General features: G+C 47.3%; 2 protein-coding genes across 5 annotated transcripts in view; both read left to right on the top strand.

Annotated features, from left to right (window-relative positions):
• LOC119951981 overlaps nt 1-2,215 on the top strand; it is a 54,311-nt gene extending 52,096 nt beyond the window's left edge. Inside the window, exon 4 of the mRNA XM_038775427.1 lies at nt 1,677-2,215. Coding sequence (XP_038631355.1) covers nt 1,677-1,870 — 194 coding nt within the window. The 3' untranslated portion in view covers nt 1,871-2,215. The remainder of the gene's footprint in view (nt 1-1,676) is intronic.
• LOC119951980 (zinc finger protein 239-like) overlaps nt 43-16,132 on the top strand; it is a 43,988-nt gene continuing 27,898 nt past the window's right edge. For 2 of the 4 annotated variants that reach the window (XM_038775422.1, XM_038775424.1), the window contains exon 1: nt 43-176. The gene's annotated coding sequence lies outside the window, so the exon portion shown is untranslated. Of the gene's footprint in view, nt 177-3,790; nt 3,910-16,132 lie in introns of those variants that run through there. The other 2 variants (XM_038775421.1, XM_038775425.1) reach the window with 1 other exon arrangement.

Genomic DNA, 16,132 nt, shown 5'->3' with positions numbered 1-16,132 from the left:
GCAGCTTCAGACCAATAGGAAGAAGGGGCGGGGCTGGAGGACTGAGCCGGAGGTCCTTCAAGTCATGGGAATGAGGGGCGGGGCTGAAGTGGAGCACGCGCATTGTGAGGAATGGCGATGCGGATATGATCTGCTGCGGAATCGGAAAGTGGCGGGAATGCCTGTGGATCCGGTGGGTGAGTGGAGAAGTTTCGTTATGGTGTGTGAACCAGAAATCCTCAAAAATGACTGTTCGGTCCTCGTTTACGCTGGGTGGGGCCTCAGGTTTTTTTCCAGTTACACACCCGATTTCACTGCCGCCATGTTTCAGGTGGTAGCCATGATGTGGTTGTTGGACTTTCGGAGCGCAGCTCCTTCCTCAGGTGACACATTCACCTGAGAAAGGAGCTGCGCTCCGAAAGCTAGTGATTGGAAACAAACCTGTTGGACTTTAGCCTGGTGTTGTGAGACTTCTTACTGTGCCATGTTTCAGATTCCAGCATCCGCGTGTTTATTTGGGGCAATGTTCTTTAAACGTTTGGAATCATAGAAAGTTTACAATGTAGAAAGAGGCCCTCCAGTCCATCATATGTGTTTGGTCCACCCAATAAGGACAACATAAACTAGCCGTTCATTTTAATCCCATTTTCCAGCACCTGGTCAGTTTACAGCACTTCAGATGTAGATCTGTAGACATGCACTCCCAACGTTTCTCACTGGTGCCAAGATCAGGGAATGTCTATGAGCATCTGCAGGGTATCCTGAAGGTGGAGGGTGAATGAGAGATGAGGCCCTGCATCAACAATTTAGCGAGCGGGGCAATACACTAAAGAACAGGACCTCAACATTTGTAATCTCTGGATTACCCCTGGTCCCACTTGTCAGTGAGTACAGAAATGGGAGAACAGGGCATCAAATGTGTGGCTCAAGAGTTGGTGCAGGAGGGAAGGGTTTAGATTACCATGTCACTGGGATTGTTTCTGGGGAAAGTGGGTCCTGTGCAAGCTGGACAGTCTACACCTGAGCCAGAAGGCAATGAACATCCTTGCAAGTGAGTCTGCTAGTGCTGTTGGGAGAGATTTAAACTAGTTTGGCAAGGGGAGGAGACACAAAGTGTTAATGAAGTAGGCACACAGCCTGTTGATTTTGAAGAGAGTAAGGTGAGGCTAGATGGCATCTACTTTAATGCGTTGAGTGTGTGTTGACATGTAGAGATGTGATGTTGCCATCACATGGATGTGGTTGAGGGAGGGGCAAGACTGGCAGCTAAACATTCAATCTTCAGGCAGGGAAGAAGAAGGTGCAAAAGACGAGGTGGTGTTACATTATTAAGAAATCTGTTAGTGCAGTAAGGAGAGACGATGTCTTGAAGGAACTTCCACTGAGACTTTGTGAGTTTGTCATAGCCAGCTTATGCCTCATGGCATCATAGTTACCTTTATTGAGGTTCAGGACCCTGGTCTCACAATCAACTACTGCATTATTCACCTTAATAAAGAGTTCTGCGTTGCTGGTTTCCTTCCCTGATGGGCATTAATGAACAAGTTCGGTTTTTAATTCAGCAGCTTTCATGGTCACTTATTCCTGTGCTGGCCCCACAAATGTCCAGATTCATTCAGCTCAATTTCACCAGCTACCTTTGTGTTTTTGTGCGTTCTCTTTCACTCCCTTTTTTCCTCTTTAAATCAATTTTACAGAGTACCAGAAGGAAAGGATTTACAGTCGGGAAACTGTGACCAAACATCACATCAGGATTGGACAGAATCGCCCAATTTATCATAACCTGAATATCATCAGATTTTTAAACATTGAAGAAAAACCCTCCCTCTCCAGAGGGGAGAAAGTGTACACGTGTTCTTGTGTGTGGACGAGGATGCAGCTGATTATTTGACCTATTAGCCCATAAACCCTCACAACGGGAAGAAATTATTGAAATATGAGGATTGTAGGATGGGCTTCAATTCCTCATCAGTCTGGAAATTAATCAATGGTGTCACACTGGAGAGAGACCATCCACCTGCTCTAAATTGGAAGGAATTAACTATGTCATCCACTCTGCTGCCACAGCAGCGAGTTCTTACTGGAGAGAGACCGTTCACCTGCTGTGTGTGTGGGAAGGGATTCGCTCAATCATCTGACCTTCTGACACACCAGCAAGTTCACACTGATGAGAGACCTTTTAAATGCCCAGACTGTAGAAAGTGCTTTAAAAGTTCCACCCATCTGATGTCCCATCAACGAGTTCACACTGATGAGAGACCTTTTAAATGCCCAGACTGTGGGAAGTGCTTTAAAAGTTCCCCAGAACTATTGTCCCATCAACGTGTTCACACTGACGAGAAACCGTTCAGGTGCTGTCACTGTGGGACTGGGTTCAGGTGGTCATCCCACCTCACTGAACACCAGCGAATCCACACTGGGGAGAGACCGTTCACCTGCTCCCAGTGTGGGAAGAAATTCACTCGATCAATCAACCTGCTGGAACACCAGCGAGTTCACAGTGGGGCGAGACCGTTCACCTGCTCAGAGTGTGGGAAGGGCTTCACTCGACCATCCACACTGCTACAACACCAACGAGTTCACAGTGGGGAGAGACCATTTACCTGCTCCCAGTGTGGGAAGGGATTCACTAAGCCATCCACCCTGCTGCAACACCAACGGGTTCACACCGGGGAGAGACCGTTTACCTGCTCCCAGTGTGGGAAGGGATTCACTCGGTCATCCAACCTCCTGGAACACCAACGGGTTCACACCGGGGAGAGACCTTTCCGCTGTTCCCAGTGTGGGAAGAGCTTCACTCAGTCGTCCACTCTGCTGACACACCAGCGAGTTCACAAGTAGCCAGAATGATTGGATTTTACTGTTAATCACATCCCAGGACTGAACCATGTTCATTGAGGTATTTTTCTGATGTTAATAAACTCCAGCCCAGTTTCAGATTTGAATATTTTTTTGTAAAAATCAAGGAAGTCATCTTGGTTTTAATTTTTGATTGACCCCATCTTTGTGGGAGGCTGGTAATAGTCCAGTTTCAAGGAAACGAATGAAGAGACCATAAAACGTAGGAACAAAGGTCGACCGTGATAACAATTTCATTGTCACATCCATCGGTCGGGAGAGGCACTAAATAACAAAAAAAGTCTGTCTTTTAATTGTTTTCAATCCCGATCCTCTGGATACTGATCTTTGTCAGTGGAAACAGTTTCTCCCTATCTGCTCTATCAAACCGCCGATTCCCACAGCCTGAGTATGAAACAGCTCCAAGAAATCTCTGTTTAACCTTCTTTGTTCGAAGAGAACACTCCCTCCAAAAAAACTGACGTTTCTCATCCCTGGACATGATTCAAGGCAGAGGATTGAGAGGAAATTTGGGACAATATTGTCTGGTGGGGAAAATGAAGAACTCAAACCAGAAAAAAAAAAACAGTTTTGTGAATCTTTGGGAACCGGAATCAGAGGAGAATGAAGGGTGAACTATCCGACTGAGCAGGGACAGTCAAGGCACCTTTCCCTTCTTGAAGATGTTGGACCATTGACTCTGATGTTATCAGTGAAATTAGCTGATCAGAGACATTGAAAGGATTCTCGTTACTGAACATCAGGAATTCAAACCCAATACCAGCTACAAGACAATCAGAATTCTTGGTAAACAGACAAGCAACTGAAAGACTTGAAGGGAGGCAACATCAGTTGTAGGAGAGCTGGTTCCCATGACATAGATGTGTCTGCAGTGGATGGGATTAGACTTCCCATATATCTACAATGAATGTTCCACCCTTTATTTTGGAAGAGTAAATAGAAAGAGAACAATTGTCATTCCGGCAGCGGCAATCTGAACCTTCAACACACTGTCACCTGGTATCTCCAGTGCTGCTTTTGCATCAATTTCTGTGGCACAGTTACTCAGCGTGTTCAGCAGTTAACTGAAAGGTTGGTGGTTCGAGGCTATCCCGGGCCAGATGTTTCACTGTTTAGCCCCATCATATTTGCCACACTATTTATTTGATGAGTAAATTTATTTCAATCATAACAGGTTTATTCACATGTGCATTATGATTTTACATGTATCCACATCTTTCCAAACTGACATTTCTCATCCCTGGACATGATTCAAGGCAGAGGATTGAGAGGAAATTTGGGAAAATATTGTCTGGTGGGGAACTTCATTGAAGCCTACTCGTGACAAGCGATTTTCATTTTTCATTTTCATCTAACCTATTAGAAATCTATGATATTGTTTTCATACAAACTCAATCATTCTCTCAATTCTGCAGAAGGATCTTTTAGATGCCATATGTTAACTCTGTTTCTCTCTCCACTGATGCTGCCAGGCCTGCTGAGTTTGTGCAGCATTCTGTTTTTTTTCAGATTCTGTTTTTAATTATTCTCTTCCTCAGCTCCACAATTAGTGAGACAGGGAAAGGGAAAAACAGGAATATTCCAGCCCCACACTCTCCAACCCCTGCCAGCAGAAAGGACTTGTGAATTTGCTGAATGTACAGCAAATATCCATCAATACCATATTCAGTTCAGATGTAGGTAAACATTTGTCACCTGCAATTGAGCCTGGGCTGTGGTGGTGAAAACATTGACTCGGAACCACTGGATCACCCAGGTACCACCATCAGCAGCTCAATGTTGCCTTGTCTATCATTCCTTGTCAGTTTATCAATCACATAAGAAAATAGTGTATTACAATGCTGATCAATACAGTAATACTGATCTGCTATCTTTATTCCCATTCAAAGAACAAAAATAATCTTGGCTCTCAATTCACTGTTACATACCGTTAGCCCTCCGGAATACCTGTTTTACAGAGATGTCTGGATATTCTACTTTAAGAAAAATTGAGATCTTTTGACACTGCTTCAAAGAAAAGATCTAAGTTCTGTCAGAACCAAGTAGAAACTCTGGCTGTATTTCTTTAGAAGCTGCTTCTCAGCTTGTTTCAGCTCACCTTTCCAGCCACACTGCTAATCTGTCTACAGACATATATTTTAACTGAACTACAGTGAGAGCTTGACTTCTGCTCACAGCTCCATCTAAAACTCAATTAAAACTGCTTTCTGCACAATACCTGATAACTTAGCTCCACCTAGTAATTGCATCATCCACCTAGTAATTGCATCATCTTACCAAGCTGAAATCTAATTAACCTCACAAGGAGCCCCCTATAATCCAAACAAAACTGCATTAGCCCAAGCTTTTCACGATGCCTTAATTGTACCCATAAGACCATAAGACCATAAGACATAGGAGTGGAAGTAAGGCCATTCGGCCCATCGAGTCCACTCCGCCATTCAATCATGGCTGATGGGCATTTCAACTCCACCTCCCAGCATTCTCCCCATAGCCCTTAATTCCTCGCGACATCAAGAATTTATCTATCTCTGCCTTGAAGCCATTTAGCGTCCCGGCCTCCACTGCACTCTGCGGCAATGAATTCCACAGGCCCACCACTCTCTGGCTGAAGAAATGTCTCCGCATTTCTGTTTTGAATTTACCCCCTCTAATTCTAAGGCTGTGCCCACGGGTCCTCGACTCCTCGCCTAACGGAAACAGTTTCTTTGCGTCCATCCTTTCTAAGCCATGTATTATCTTGTAAGTTTCTATTAGATCTCCCCTTAACCTTCTGAACTCCAATGAATACAATCCCAGGAACGCCAGCCGTTCCTCATATGCTAGACCCGCCATTCCAGGGATCATCCGTGTGAATCTCCGCTGGACACGCTCCAGTGCCAGTATGTCCTTCCTGAGATGTGGGGCCCAAAACTGGACACAGTACTCCAAATGGGGCCTAACCAGAGCCTTATAAAGGCTCAGTAGCACATCGCTGCTTTTATATTCCAACCCTCTTGAGATAAATGACAACATTGCATTCGCTTTCTTAATCACGGATTCAACCTGCATGTTTACCTTTAGGGAATCCTCGACTAGCACTCCCAGATCCCTTTGTACTTTGGCATTATGAATTTTCTCACCGTTTAGAAAGTAGTCTATGCTTGGATTCTTTTTTCCAAAGTGCAAGACCTCACATTTTCTCACGTTGAAATGCATCAGCCATTTCCTGCACCACTCTCCCAAACTGTCTAGATCCTTCTGCAGCCTCCCCACTTCCTCAGCACTACCTGCCTGACCACCTAACTTCGTATCATCAGCAAACTTCGCTAGAATGCCCCCAGTCCCTTCATCCAGATCATTAATATATATGGTGAACAGCTGCGGCCCCAACACTGAACCCTGTGGGACACCGCTGGTCACCGGCTGCCATTCCGAAAAAGAACCTTTTATCCCAACTCTCTGCCTTCTGTCAGACAGCCAATCCTCAACCCATGCCAGTAGCTCACCTCGAACACCATGGGCCCTCACCTTACTCAGCAGCCTCCTGTGTGGCACCTTATCAAAGGCACCTTACCCCTGGTTCCGAACCTTTCAAACCAGGAATCTTTTAAGACATGACTGCAACGGTCACATACAAACCGCAGGCACCTTACTGCATCAAATTACTATGATATAATATACATGAAATTCCTGCTTTCAGCAGTCACAAAAAGTTTAGTGTGCATGTGCAGCATGTAATCAAGAATGGTATTGGAATGCTATCCTTAATTACAAGAGGAATTTAACATAAAATTAAGGATGTAATGCTTCAGTAAAACAGGGCAGTAGTGACGCTGCATCTCAAATACTGTGTGCAGTTGGGTCTCCTTGGGCAAGGAAGGAGGTAAATGTATTGGAGGCATTTGAGAGGAGGTTTACTAGATTGATACCTGGAACGAACGGGTTGTCTTTTGAGGATAGGTTAAAAAGGCTGGGATTTCACCACTGGAGTTTCGAAGAGTGAGCAATGACTTGATTGAAGTTCATAAGATCCTGAACGGCATTGACAGGGTGGATGTAGAAAGGATGTCTCCACTTGTGAGTGGGTCCAGAATTGGAGGTCACTGTTGTAAAATTATGGGAGCCGTTATAGGACAGAGATGAGGTGTTTTAGCTCAGTGGGTTTGACTTTGGAACTTTCTGCCTCAGAAAGCGGGGGAAGTGGGATCACTGAATATTTTAAGACGAGATAGGTAGGTTCTTGTTAGGCAAGGCAATTAAAGGTTGCAGAGGGTAGCTAGAGAATGTAGAACTCGACACAAACAGCTCAGCCATGATTATAGTTAATGGAGGAGCAGACTAGAGGGGCTGAATGGAAGACTTCTGCTCCTATTCCATACGTTTGTCATTTGAAATTGAGTTGCTGTTTAACCGGGAGCCTGTGGAGGTCAGTTAGGACAGGGTAATGGGTGTATGAGACTCAGTGTGGAGGCCATATGCAGCAGTGATTTTGATAAACTCAACCAACTCAAGAACAGCTTCTTCCCTGCTGCCATCAGACTTTGGAATGGACCTACCTCGTATTAAGTTGATCTTTTCTCTACACCCTAGCTGCAACATTACATTCTGTAGTCCCTCCTTCTTTTCCTATGTACAGTATGTGTTGTCTGCACAGCATGCAAGAAACAATACTTTTCATTGTATACTAATACATGTGACAATAATAAATCAAATCAAAATCAAAAAAGTTTCTCTCGGGTTGATTGTTGGAGGCTAAATGGAGTGTGTCGAATCGTCAAGTCTGGAGGTAAGAAAGGAATGGATGAGAGTTTCAGAAACATGAGACTGGACTAAGTCAAGCAATATGATGGAAACCCGTTCCAGGAGATGACACAGATATGTAGTCGGAAACCCATCTGGGGTTGAAATATTTCAGCCAGGTTATGAGTTTGTCAGGGAGAGAGATAGAGTCAGGGATTAGGGAGTAGAGTTTGTGCAGAGACTGAAGATTACAATGATTGGATATTGGAAAGATTTCATTCTTTCCAATACTTAAATGGAGGAAATTTCAGTTCATCCAGAACTGGATGTCAGACAAGTCAGGGCGGTGTGTGACTTGGAGGGGAACTTGAAGGTGATGGTGTTCACGTACATCTGCTACCCTGGTCCTTGTCGGTGGAGAAGTTTTGAGGGTTTGGCCGATTCTGTCAAAGTTCTGGTCAACTCGCATGTTAATGCCTCATTTTTACCCCCTTCCATCCCCCATATTGTTTCTTTTCTTTCTGTCTATGACTATCTCTCTTGACTCTGCTCTTAGAGAGATCAGTCTTGTACAGACTGGGTGGCAGGTTCCTTTCCCAAATCAGTAGTAAATCAGTTGGGTTTTTACGACAATCCAGCAGCTTTTGTGGTTATTTTTTCTGGTACCTGCCCCACAAATGACCAGATTCATTCAGCTCAGTTTCACAACTGCTTTTTGTGGGTTTTCTCTCACTCTTTTTTTTTCTGTTTCAAATCAATTTCAGTCTTTGAAGGGGATGATTTGCAGTCAGGAAGCTGAAACCAAAAATCATATCAGGATCTAATAGTCACCCAATTATAACTTGAATATAATTGGATTTTGAACATGGATGGAGAAAGCACCGTTCATAGTGGGGAGAAACCATACACATGTTTGTGTGGACAAGGATTCAGCCGATCATCTGACCTGTCAAAACATAAATGTAGTCACACTGAGGAGAAACTATGAAATGTGAAGACTGGGAATGAACTTGATTACTCAGCAGAGCTGGAAACTGACCGGCGCAATGATACATGGGAGAGGTCGTTCACCTGTTCCACATGTGGGAACGGGTTCACTCCATTATCCAGCCTGATGACTCTCAAGCTTGTTCACACCGGGGAGAGACGGTTCACCTACCCCGGGTGTCAGGAGGGATCTTGTTGGTTGCCCAATCTGGTGATGCACCAGCAGATTCACACAAACGGGAGACATTTTAAATTACCTGAATGCTGAGTTTTCGAAAAGTTCCAGGGAACTGATGTCCCATCAACGTGTTCACACTGACAAGAGACCGTTCAGTTGCTCTCACTGCAGGGCTGGGTTTCGGACAGCGTCTCACCTCACTTAACATCGCGAGTTCACACTGGGGACAGGCCATTCACTTGCTCGATTTGTGGCAAGGATTCACGGAGTCATCCGCCCTGCTGAAGTATCAACGGGTTCACTCTGATGACTGACCTTTTCAGTACCCAGACTGTGGGAAGTGTCATAAAGTTCCAGGGATCTGATATCCCATTTACATGTTCCCTCATAGGAGAGACCTTTCACGTTCTCTCACTGTGGGACTGAGTTCAAGACATTGTCTAAGCAGCGGGTTCACACTAGAGAGGGACTGTTCATCTACTCAGAGTTTGAGAAGGGATTCACTCAGTCATCCGACCTGCTGACACACCGACAAAACTATCAGTGACTACAATGATTGGATTTTGCTACTGATCAAATCCAGAATGAACAATGTTCATTGGGGTCTGTTCTGGCCGATGTTAATCAACTCCAAACCAGTTATAGGTGTGATATTCTGAATTAAAGCCAAACAAAGAATCTTTGTGTTAAACACGAGTATTTTTAAGATCTTTAACAGAAGTTAGCTCCGTTTGAAGGGCTCTCCCTGTCGCCTCCAAAAACAAGTGCGAGGTGCTAATGGAGCTTCTTTGTCACAAAGGTTAAGTCAATCCGATCAGCCGAGACTGCGGTTTCCTCCCTTTCACCAGTCCACCGAGCCAAACTGTCTCTAGAGTTCCACTTCGTCTGAGCTCTCAAACTTCTTTCTCCAGTTTCTCTCCTATCTGCTGCTGAGTGCTTATCTGTCCATGAGACTCACCCCCTGAACCGTTTGCCTTCTTTTCACGAAACAGCTGATTACTGAACTCCCCCATGTTTGCCGTATTATTAATGGTCATCTCTCTCTTCTGGCACTGCCCCTCTCACCTTTGAATCCACCATCACTTATTTGAAAAAAAAGTTTTTGACCCCACCATCTTTCCAAACTATTACACCATCTCCAACCTCCTCTTCCTCTCCAAAGTCCTTTTACTTGGGATCTCCCAATGATCTATCCTTGGCCCCTCCTATTTCTAATCTGCATACTGCCACAAGCTGGTATCATCGAAAGGAACTGTTAGATTTCACATGTACATGACAACACCCAGCTTTACCTCATCACTATCTCTCTCCATTCCTCCACTTTTACTAAATTATCAAATCCCACATACATCCAATACTGAATGAGCAGGAATTTCCTCATTAAGAATTGGGAAGACCAATGTCACCACTTCAAATTCTGTTCCCTAACTACCGAGTCCATCTCTCCCTCTGGGAACTTCGGAGGCTCAACCACATTCTACGTGTCATATTTAAGCCCAGGATGCGATTCTGACTACATATTCATGCCATCACTAATACCAGATATTTCAATCTCCATAAAGTAACCTGTCTCCTCCACCCAACCCCATCTGCTGGTGAAAATTGATCACAAAAAACCAGTATGTGAAGACAAAAAGATTGAAGTCAAATGTCAGAAACTGAAGCATGAAACAAGAAACCTGCGCCCTATTTCTCAACAAGAAACTTGTGCCCTATTTCCACACAACTAACGCGAGTCACCACATATTCAATGGTGTCCCGTGTTCCAGCTGCCTCCTCAGCAAGTGGTCACGCTGGTACCGATTAGTATTCCTTTTTAAAAACGTGAATCTGACAGAAGGGCTTCTGCAGGGAGCAGAGGAGGTGAGTAGCCACCTTCACTCACAGGCTATGAGCCCGGGGCCACTGGGCTTGTTGCCTCTGTGCTCGGAAGGAGGTGGTCTGCCATGGGAGGGGGGTTGGAGTTCTGGTGAGGGGAAGGGGGGCATCCACGCATGCCTCCTATATGCCAACCCTGGATCGTGTGTACCCATTCCTGGGGCAACCCTTGAACCTGCCTGTCTGCTCCACCAACAACCCATGACCTCCACTTACTGTGGAGGCCCCTGACTGCAGCCAAAGGCTATTGCTGAATTGGCAATTGTGGTTAAGTGAGTACATAACACATCCCAAGTGGATTCCCATGAGTGTCCGGGCCATGTAGCATGTGGGATTTATTGCCCAGCATCCCAATCAGAACAGATGCCTGGACACTGTGCAGCAACACCACACTCGCAGCAGCCAAGATCCAAACACCCAGAGGGATGGGCCCCAGCACTGGGGATATATCCATGTAACCACCTGGGCTACCATTCAGTGGTAAATCAGACTGCTCAAAATGTGGTTCCGATGCCTCAATGAGCACTCCGGTGGTGCCGTGCTGTACACCCCCGGAGGGTCACCCGCATTGTGCTGGTCTGCTGTGCCCTTCACAAACTGTCGCTGCAGCGTGGTGACATCCTGGTGGTGGGTGCGGGGGTTCAATATGTGGCCATCTCCGAGGAGGCGGAGGAGGACGAGGATGATGAGGAGGCGCCAGACCAGTAGGGGCTGGAGGATAATCCTGGAGAGGAACTGGAGGACCAGCCAGAGCGGTCAGATCCAGAGGGCCAGGGTGGCCCTCATACTCTCCCGCTTCACATGGGACATGGCCCGGTCCGTCAACGCTACCCTTCCTCCCCCCCCACCCTATTTTCTATCTTTACAGGGTCTGTGTCACATCACTCCAGGTTGCTGGGGCTGTGTCAGCACCGTCAGTGGGTCACTGTAGAGGGCAGGGGGGCTGATGATAACCAGCGCCGGTGCTCCTCAATCTACGCCATAGTCGCACCCCTGCCTGTCTGCTGAGTGGTTGCTCACACCCATCACCTGTACACAGGGGTGGGGGGGGGGGGGGGGGAAGTGTGGATGCTGGAAAGACAACACTCAAGAGGCTCAATACCATCCAGGGCAAAGTCACCCGTTTCATTGCTCCTCCTTCAAACATTACACTACCGACGAACAGTGGCAGCCGTGTGTGCCACTTATAAGATGCACTGCAGTAACTCAGCAAGGTTCCTGAGACAGCACATTCCAAGCCAACAATAGCTATCTAGAAGGACAAGAGCAGCAGTTACCTGGGAACCCCACCACCTGGAGGTTCCTCTCCAAGTCACTCACCACGCTTACTTGGAAATATATTGCCGTTCCTTCACCGTCTCTGGGGCAGAAGACTGGAACTCCCTCCCTAAGAGCACAGTGGGTGTACCGACACCTGAAGGACTGCAGCGGTTCAAGAAGGGTGCTCATCACCACCTTCGGAAGGGCAACTAGGGATGGACAATAAATGCTGATCTAACCAGCGATGCCCAAATCCCATGAATTAATTTTTAAAAAGATGAGCCAAGGGTTCGGAGGTCAGTCGCATATGTGAGTGGCACAGTGGTTACCACTCTTGCTTCACAGTGCCAGGGTCTCAGGTTCAATTCCTGGCTTGGGGCACTGTCTGTGCGGAGTCTACACGTTCTCCTCATGTTTGCGTGGGTTTCCCCCGGGTGCTCCGGTTTCCTCTCAAGTCCCAAAAGACGTGCTTGTTAGGTGAATTGGACATTCTGAATCCTCCTGCTGTGTACCCGAACAGGCGCCGGAGTGTGGCGACTAGGGGCTTTTCACAGCAACTTCATCGCAGTGTTAATGTAAGCCTACTTGTGACAATAAAGGTTATTATTATTAGCGGAAGAATGTGACTGAGACGTCATACTGGTTGTGGTGAAGGGCTTTTAATGTTTCACAAGTGTCCAACACTGCCCCACTTTCCCGATGGCGCTGCCCCAATCTCTCCATCACCACCTCACCCTCCCTTTCCTCCTACCTACCGCCCTCCCCCAGTTCCATCAGTATTCCTCGACGTGCTTAGCCTTCCTTCCTCTACAGCTGCGACTGGGTATATCCCCAGAATGCACAAATAAACGTGTGGTGTTCACTGGAATGTGACCCAGAAGGCTGTGCACTAATGTTGCCCACCGAGGTCCGTGTCTCTGGGGATGATAGTTGTGATGCATCAATGGTGGCATCCTCGGAGCTCCCCTCCGAGCGGTGGTCTCATGGGGGGGGCAGGTTGGGGAGAACCTGAATGGGCCGGCGCCATCGGCTGGAGGACCTGCGGGAGAATGGACATGTGGACAGTGGGAGGGATGGGGCAATTTCCAGTGGCAATAACAACTCACGTGTGACAGTCCATCTGGATGGTGCCCAATGGATTTTCATCTCTGCAGTGTGCGCCGACCTCTGTGTTGGTGACCGCTCTGTTCTTAGCCACCCCTCTAACCCCCAGGACCCGTTTTCAAAGGTCGTGGGGATTCTAATGTCTTGCACCCCACCTCCAGTCTTCACTGTCGATTGTGGGACAGCTTTACCTGGAGAGACAGAGAGAGGGCATCGTCAGCCACAAGCGTAGTTCAGTGTTGTGGGAGGCGCGTGGTTTGGGAAGGAGGGTTGTGGTGTGGGGGAAAGAACATTTTGGGGAGGGGGCAGGGCACAGCACCATGCAGGGCTGGGGCGGTGCCAGGTACAGGCTCATCGAAGGGGGGGGGGGGGGGGGGGGGGGGGGAAGTGCGATGCCAACTCACTCATCTGTCCCAGTGTATGTTGTTTACCTTACGGCAATGGGTGCCGGATGCCAGTCCTCATGGTTGCGCTTCTTGAGCTGATGGCTGCTACTGCTTCATCCCAGGCGGCACTGGCTGCCCTGCGGCTCACCCTCCCCCCGTAACCTTCGGGGGAACAGAGTGGTATAGCCAAGTGTGCAGAGGACATTAAAAGTCTGCAGAGGGATATAGATAGTTTGAGTGGGCAAGCGCCTGGCAGATGGAGTACAATGTTGGTAAATGTGAGATCATCCATTTTGGTGGGAGCAAAATGAACTATTGCTTAAATGGTAAAAAATTGCAGCATGATGCTGCGCAGGGACCTGGGTGTCCTTGCGCATGAATCACAAAACGTTTGTTTGCAGGTTTAGAAAGTAATTAGAAAGGCAAATGGAAAATTGTCCTTCATTGCTCGAGGGATGGAGTTTAAAAATAGGGAGATTATCGAATTTAAAGTGCAGAAGGAGGCCATTCGGCCCATCGCGTCTGCTTGGAAAGAGCACCCTACCCAAGGTCAACACCTCCACCCTATCCCATAACCCTGTAACCCCACCCAACACGAAGGGCAATTTATCATGGCCAATCCACCTAACCTGCACATCTTTGGACTGTGGGAGGAAACCGGAGCACTCGGAGGAAACCCACTCAGACATGGGGAGAACGTGCAGACTCCGCACAGACAGTGACCCAAGCCGGAATCGAACCTGGGGCCCTGGAGCTGTGAAGCAATTGTGCTATCCACAATGCTACCGTGCTGCCCCAAGCTGTATAGGGTGCTGATCAAGCCACACCTGGAATACTGTGTCCAGTTTTGGTCTCCTTACTTGAGAATGGATGTACTGGCACTGGAGGGGGTGCAGATAAGATTCACTGGGTTGATTCTAGAGTTGAGAGGATTGGCTTATGAGGAGAGACTAAGTAGACTGGGACTATATTCATTGGAATTTAGAAGAATGAGTGGGATCTTATAGAAACATATAAAACTGTGAAGGAAATAGAAAGGAGGTTGGTTCCACTGGTGGGTGAAACTAGAACTGGAGGGCACAGCCTCAAAATAAGGGGAGAAGATTTAGGACTGAGTTTAGGAGGAACTTCTTCACCCAAAAGGGTCGTGAATCTGTGGAATTTTGCCCAGTGAGGCAGTTGAAGCTACCTCGTTAAATGTTTCTGAGACAAACGTAGATAGATTTTTATTTTAGGAATAAAAGGTTATGGTGTGTAAGTAAGTGAAGCCGAGTCCACAAAAATATCAGCCATGATCTTATGGAATAGAGGAGCAGGCTCAAGAGGCCAGATGGCCTACTCCTGCTGCTAGTTCTTATGTTTTTATGTAACAGGACACCACACCTGGCCTTGACTGCCTCCAAGAGCCTCCCCAGGTCTGCATCCCCGAATTGTGCGGATGGTCATCTTGGCACCATGGCTGTGAGCTGAATGCGGTTGGCTGTGCAAGTGCTGTTTAAGTGCTGCTCTACCTTGTTAGCAGGGAGCTGACAAGCTCACTCCTGGCGAATCAGCTGGCAAGTCTTCATTTGTGGTGTGACTCCCTGCTGAAGGACAGGTCTGAGGTGTTCAAGTCAGGTGACCCTGACCTATACAAGAAATCCAGTTATGACCTCCGTAAAGCCATTTGAGTTGCCAAGAGAGAATATCAGACCAAGCTAGAGTCACAGATTAGCATTACAACAAAGCAAAGCTGAGCAGCATCTCCAGCAGCAGCGCACTCCTCCCCGATGAACTCAATGCATTCTATGTTTGTTTTTAGCAGGAAACCAATGATCCGCTGTCCAATGCCCCAGCAGCCCATAACACACCCATACCCACCATCACAACTTCCAAAATCAGATCGGCCTTCCTGAAAGTGAACCTTCGGAAGACGATGGTCCGGACGGGATCCCTGGTTGTACACTCAAGAGCCTGCGTGGACCAGCTGGCAGATGCGTTCGCGGACATCCTTAACCTGTCTCTACTCCGCTCCGAGGTCCCCACTTGCCTCAAGGAGACCACCGTCATACCGGCCAAAGAAGAACCAGGCAATGTGCCTCAATAACTACCATCCAGTGGCCCTGACGTCAGTCATAATCAAGTGCTTTGAGAGGTTGGTCATGAAGCGCATCACCTCCATACTCCCAGAACGCCTTGATCCACTGCAATTCGCATACCGCCGCAACCGGTCCACAGGAGACGCCGTCTCCCTGGCCCTACTCTAGAGCATCTCGACAACAAGGACTCCTGCATCAGACTCCTATTTATTGAGTACAGCTCTGCATTCAACACCATAATCCCAGCCAAGCTCATATCAAATCTCCAAAACCTAGGAATTGGCTCCTAACTCTGCAACTGGGTCCTCGACTTTCTGACCCACAGGCCACAATCAGTAAGAATTAACAACACCTCCTCCACAATAGTCCCCAATACCGGGGCCCCGCAAGGCTGTGTACGTAGCCCCCTACTCTACTCCTGTATACACATGACTGCGTGGCAAAATTTGGTTCCAATTCCATCTACAAGTTTGCTGATGAAACGACCATAGTGGGCCGTATCTCAAATCGTGAGTCAGAATACAGGAGAAAGACAGAGAACCAAGTGGAGTGGTGCAGTGACAACAATCTCTCCCTCAATGCCAGCAAAACTAAAGAGCTGGTCATTGACTTCAGGAAGCAAAATGTACACACACCTGTCAGCATCAACGGGGCTGAGGTGGAGATGGTTAGCTGTTTCAAATTCATAGGTATACACATTT

This window comes from Scyliorhinus canicula, chromosome 17 (assembly GCF_902713615.1).
Source record: "Scyliorhinus canicula chromosome 17, sScyCan1.1, whole genome shotgun sequence".
NCBI classification, from domain to species: domain Eukaryota; kingdom Metazoa; phylum Chordata; class Chondrichthyes; order Carcharhiniformes; family Scyliorhinidae; genus Scyliorhinus; species Scyliorhinus canicula.
The sequence above is the reverse complement of the archived record's forward strand: the minus strand, read 5'-3'. Positions and strand labels throughout refer to the sequence as shown.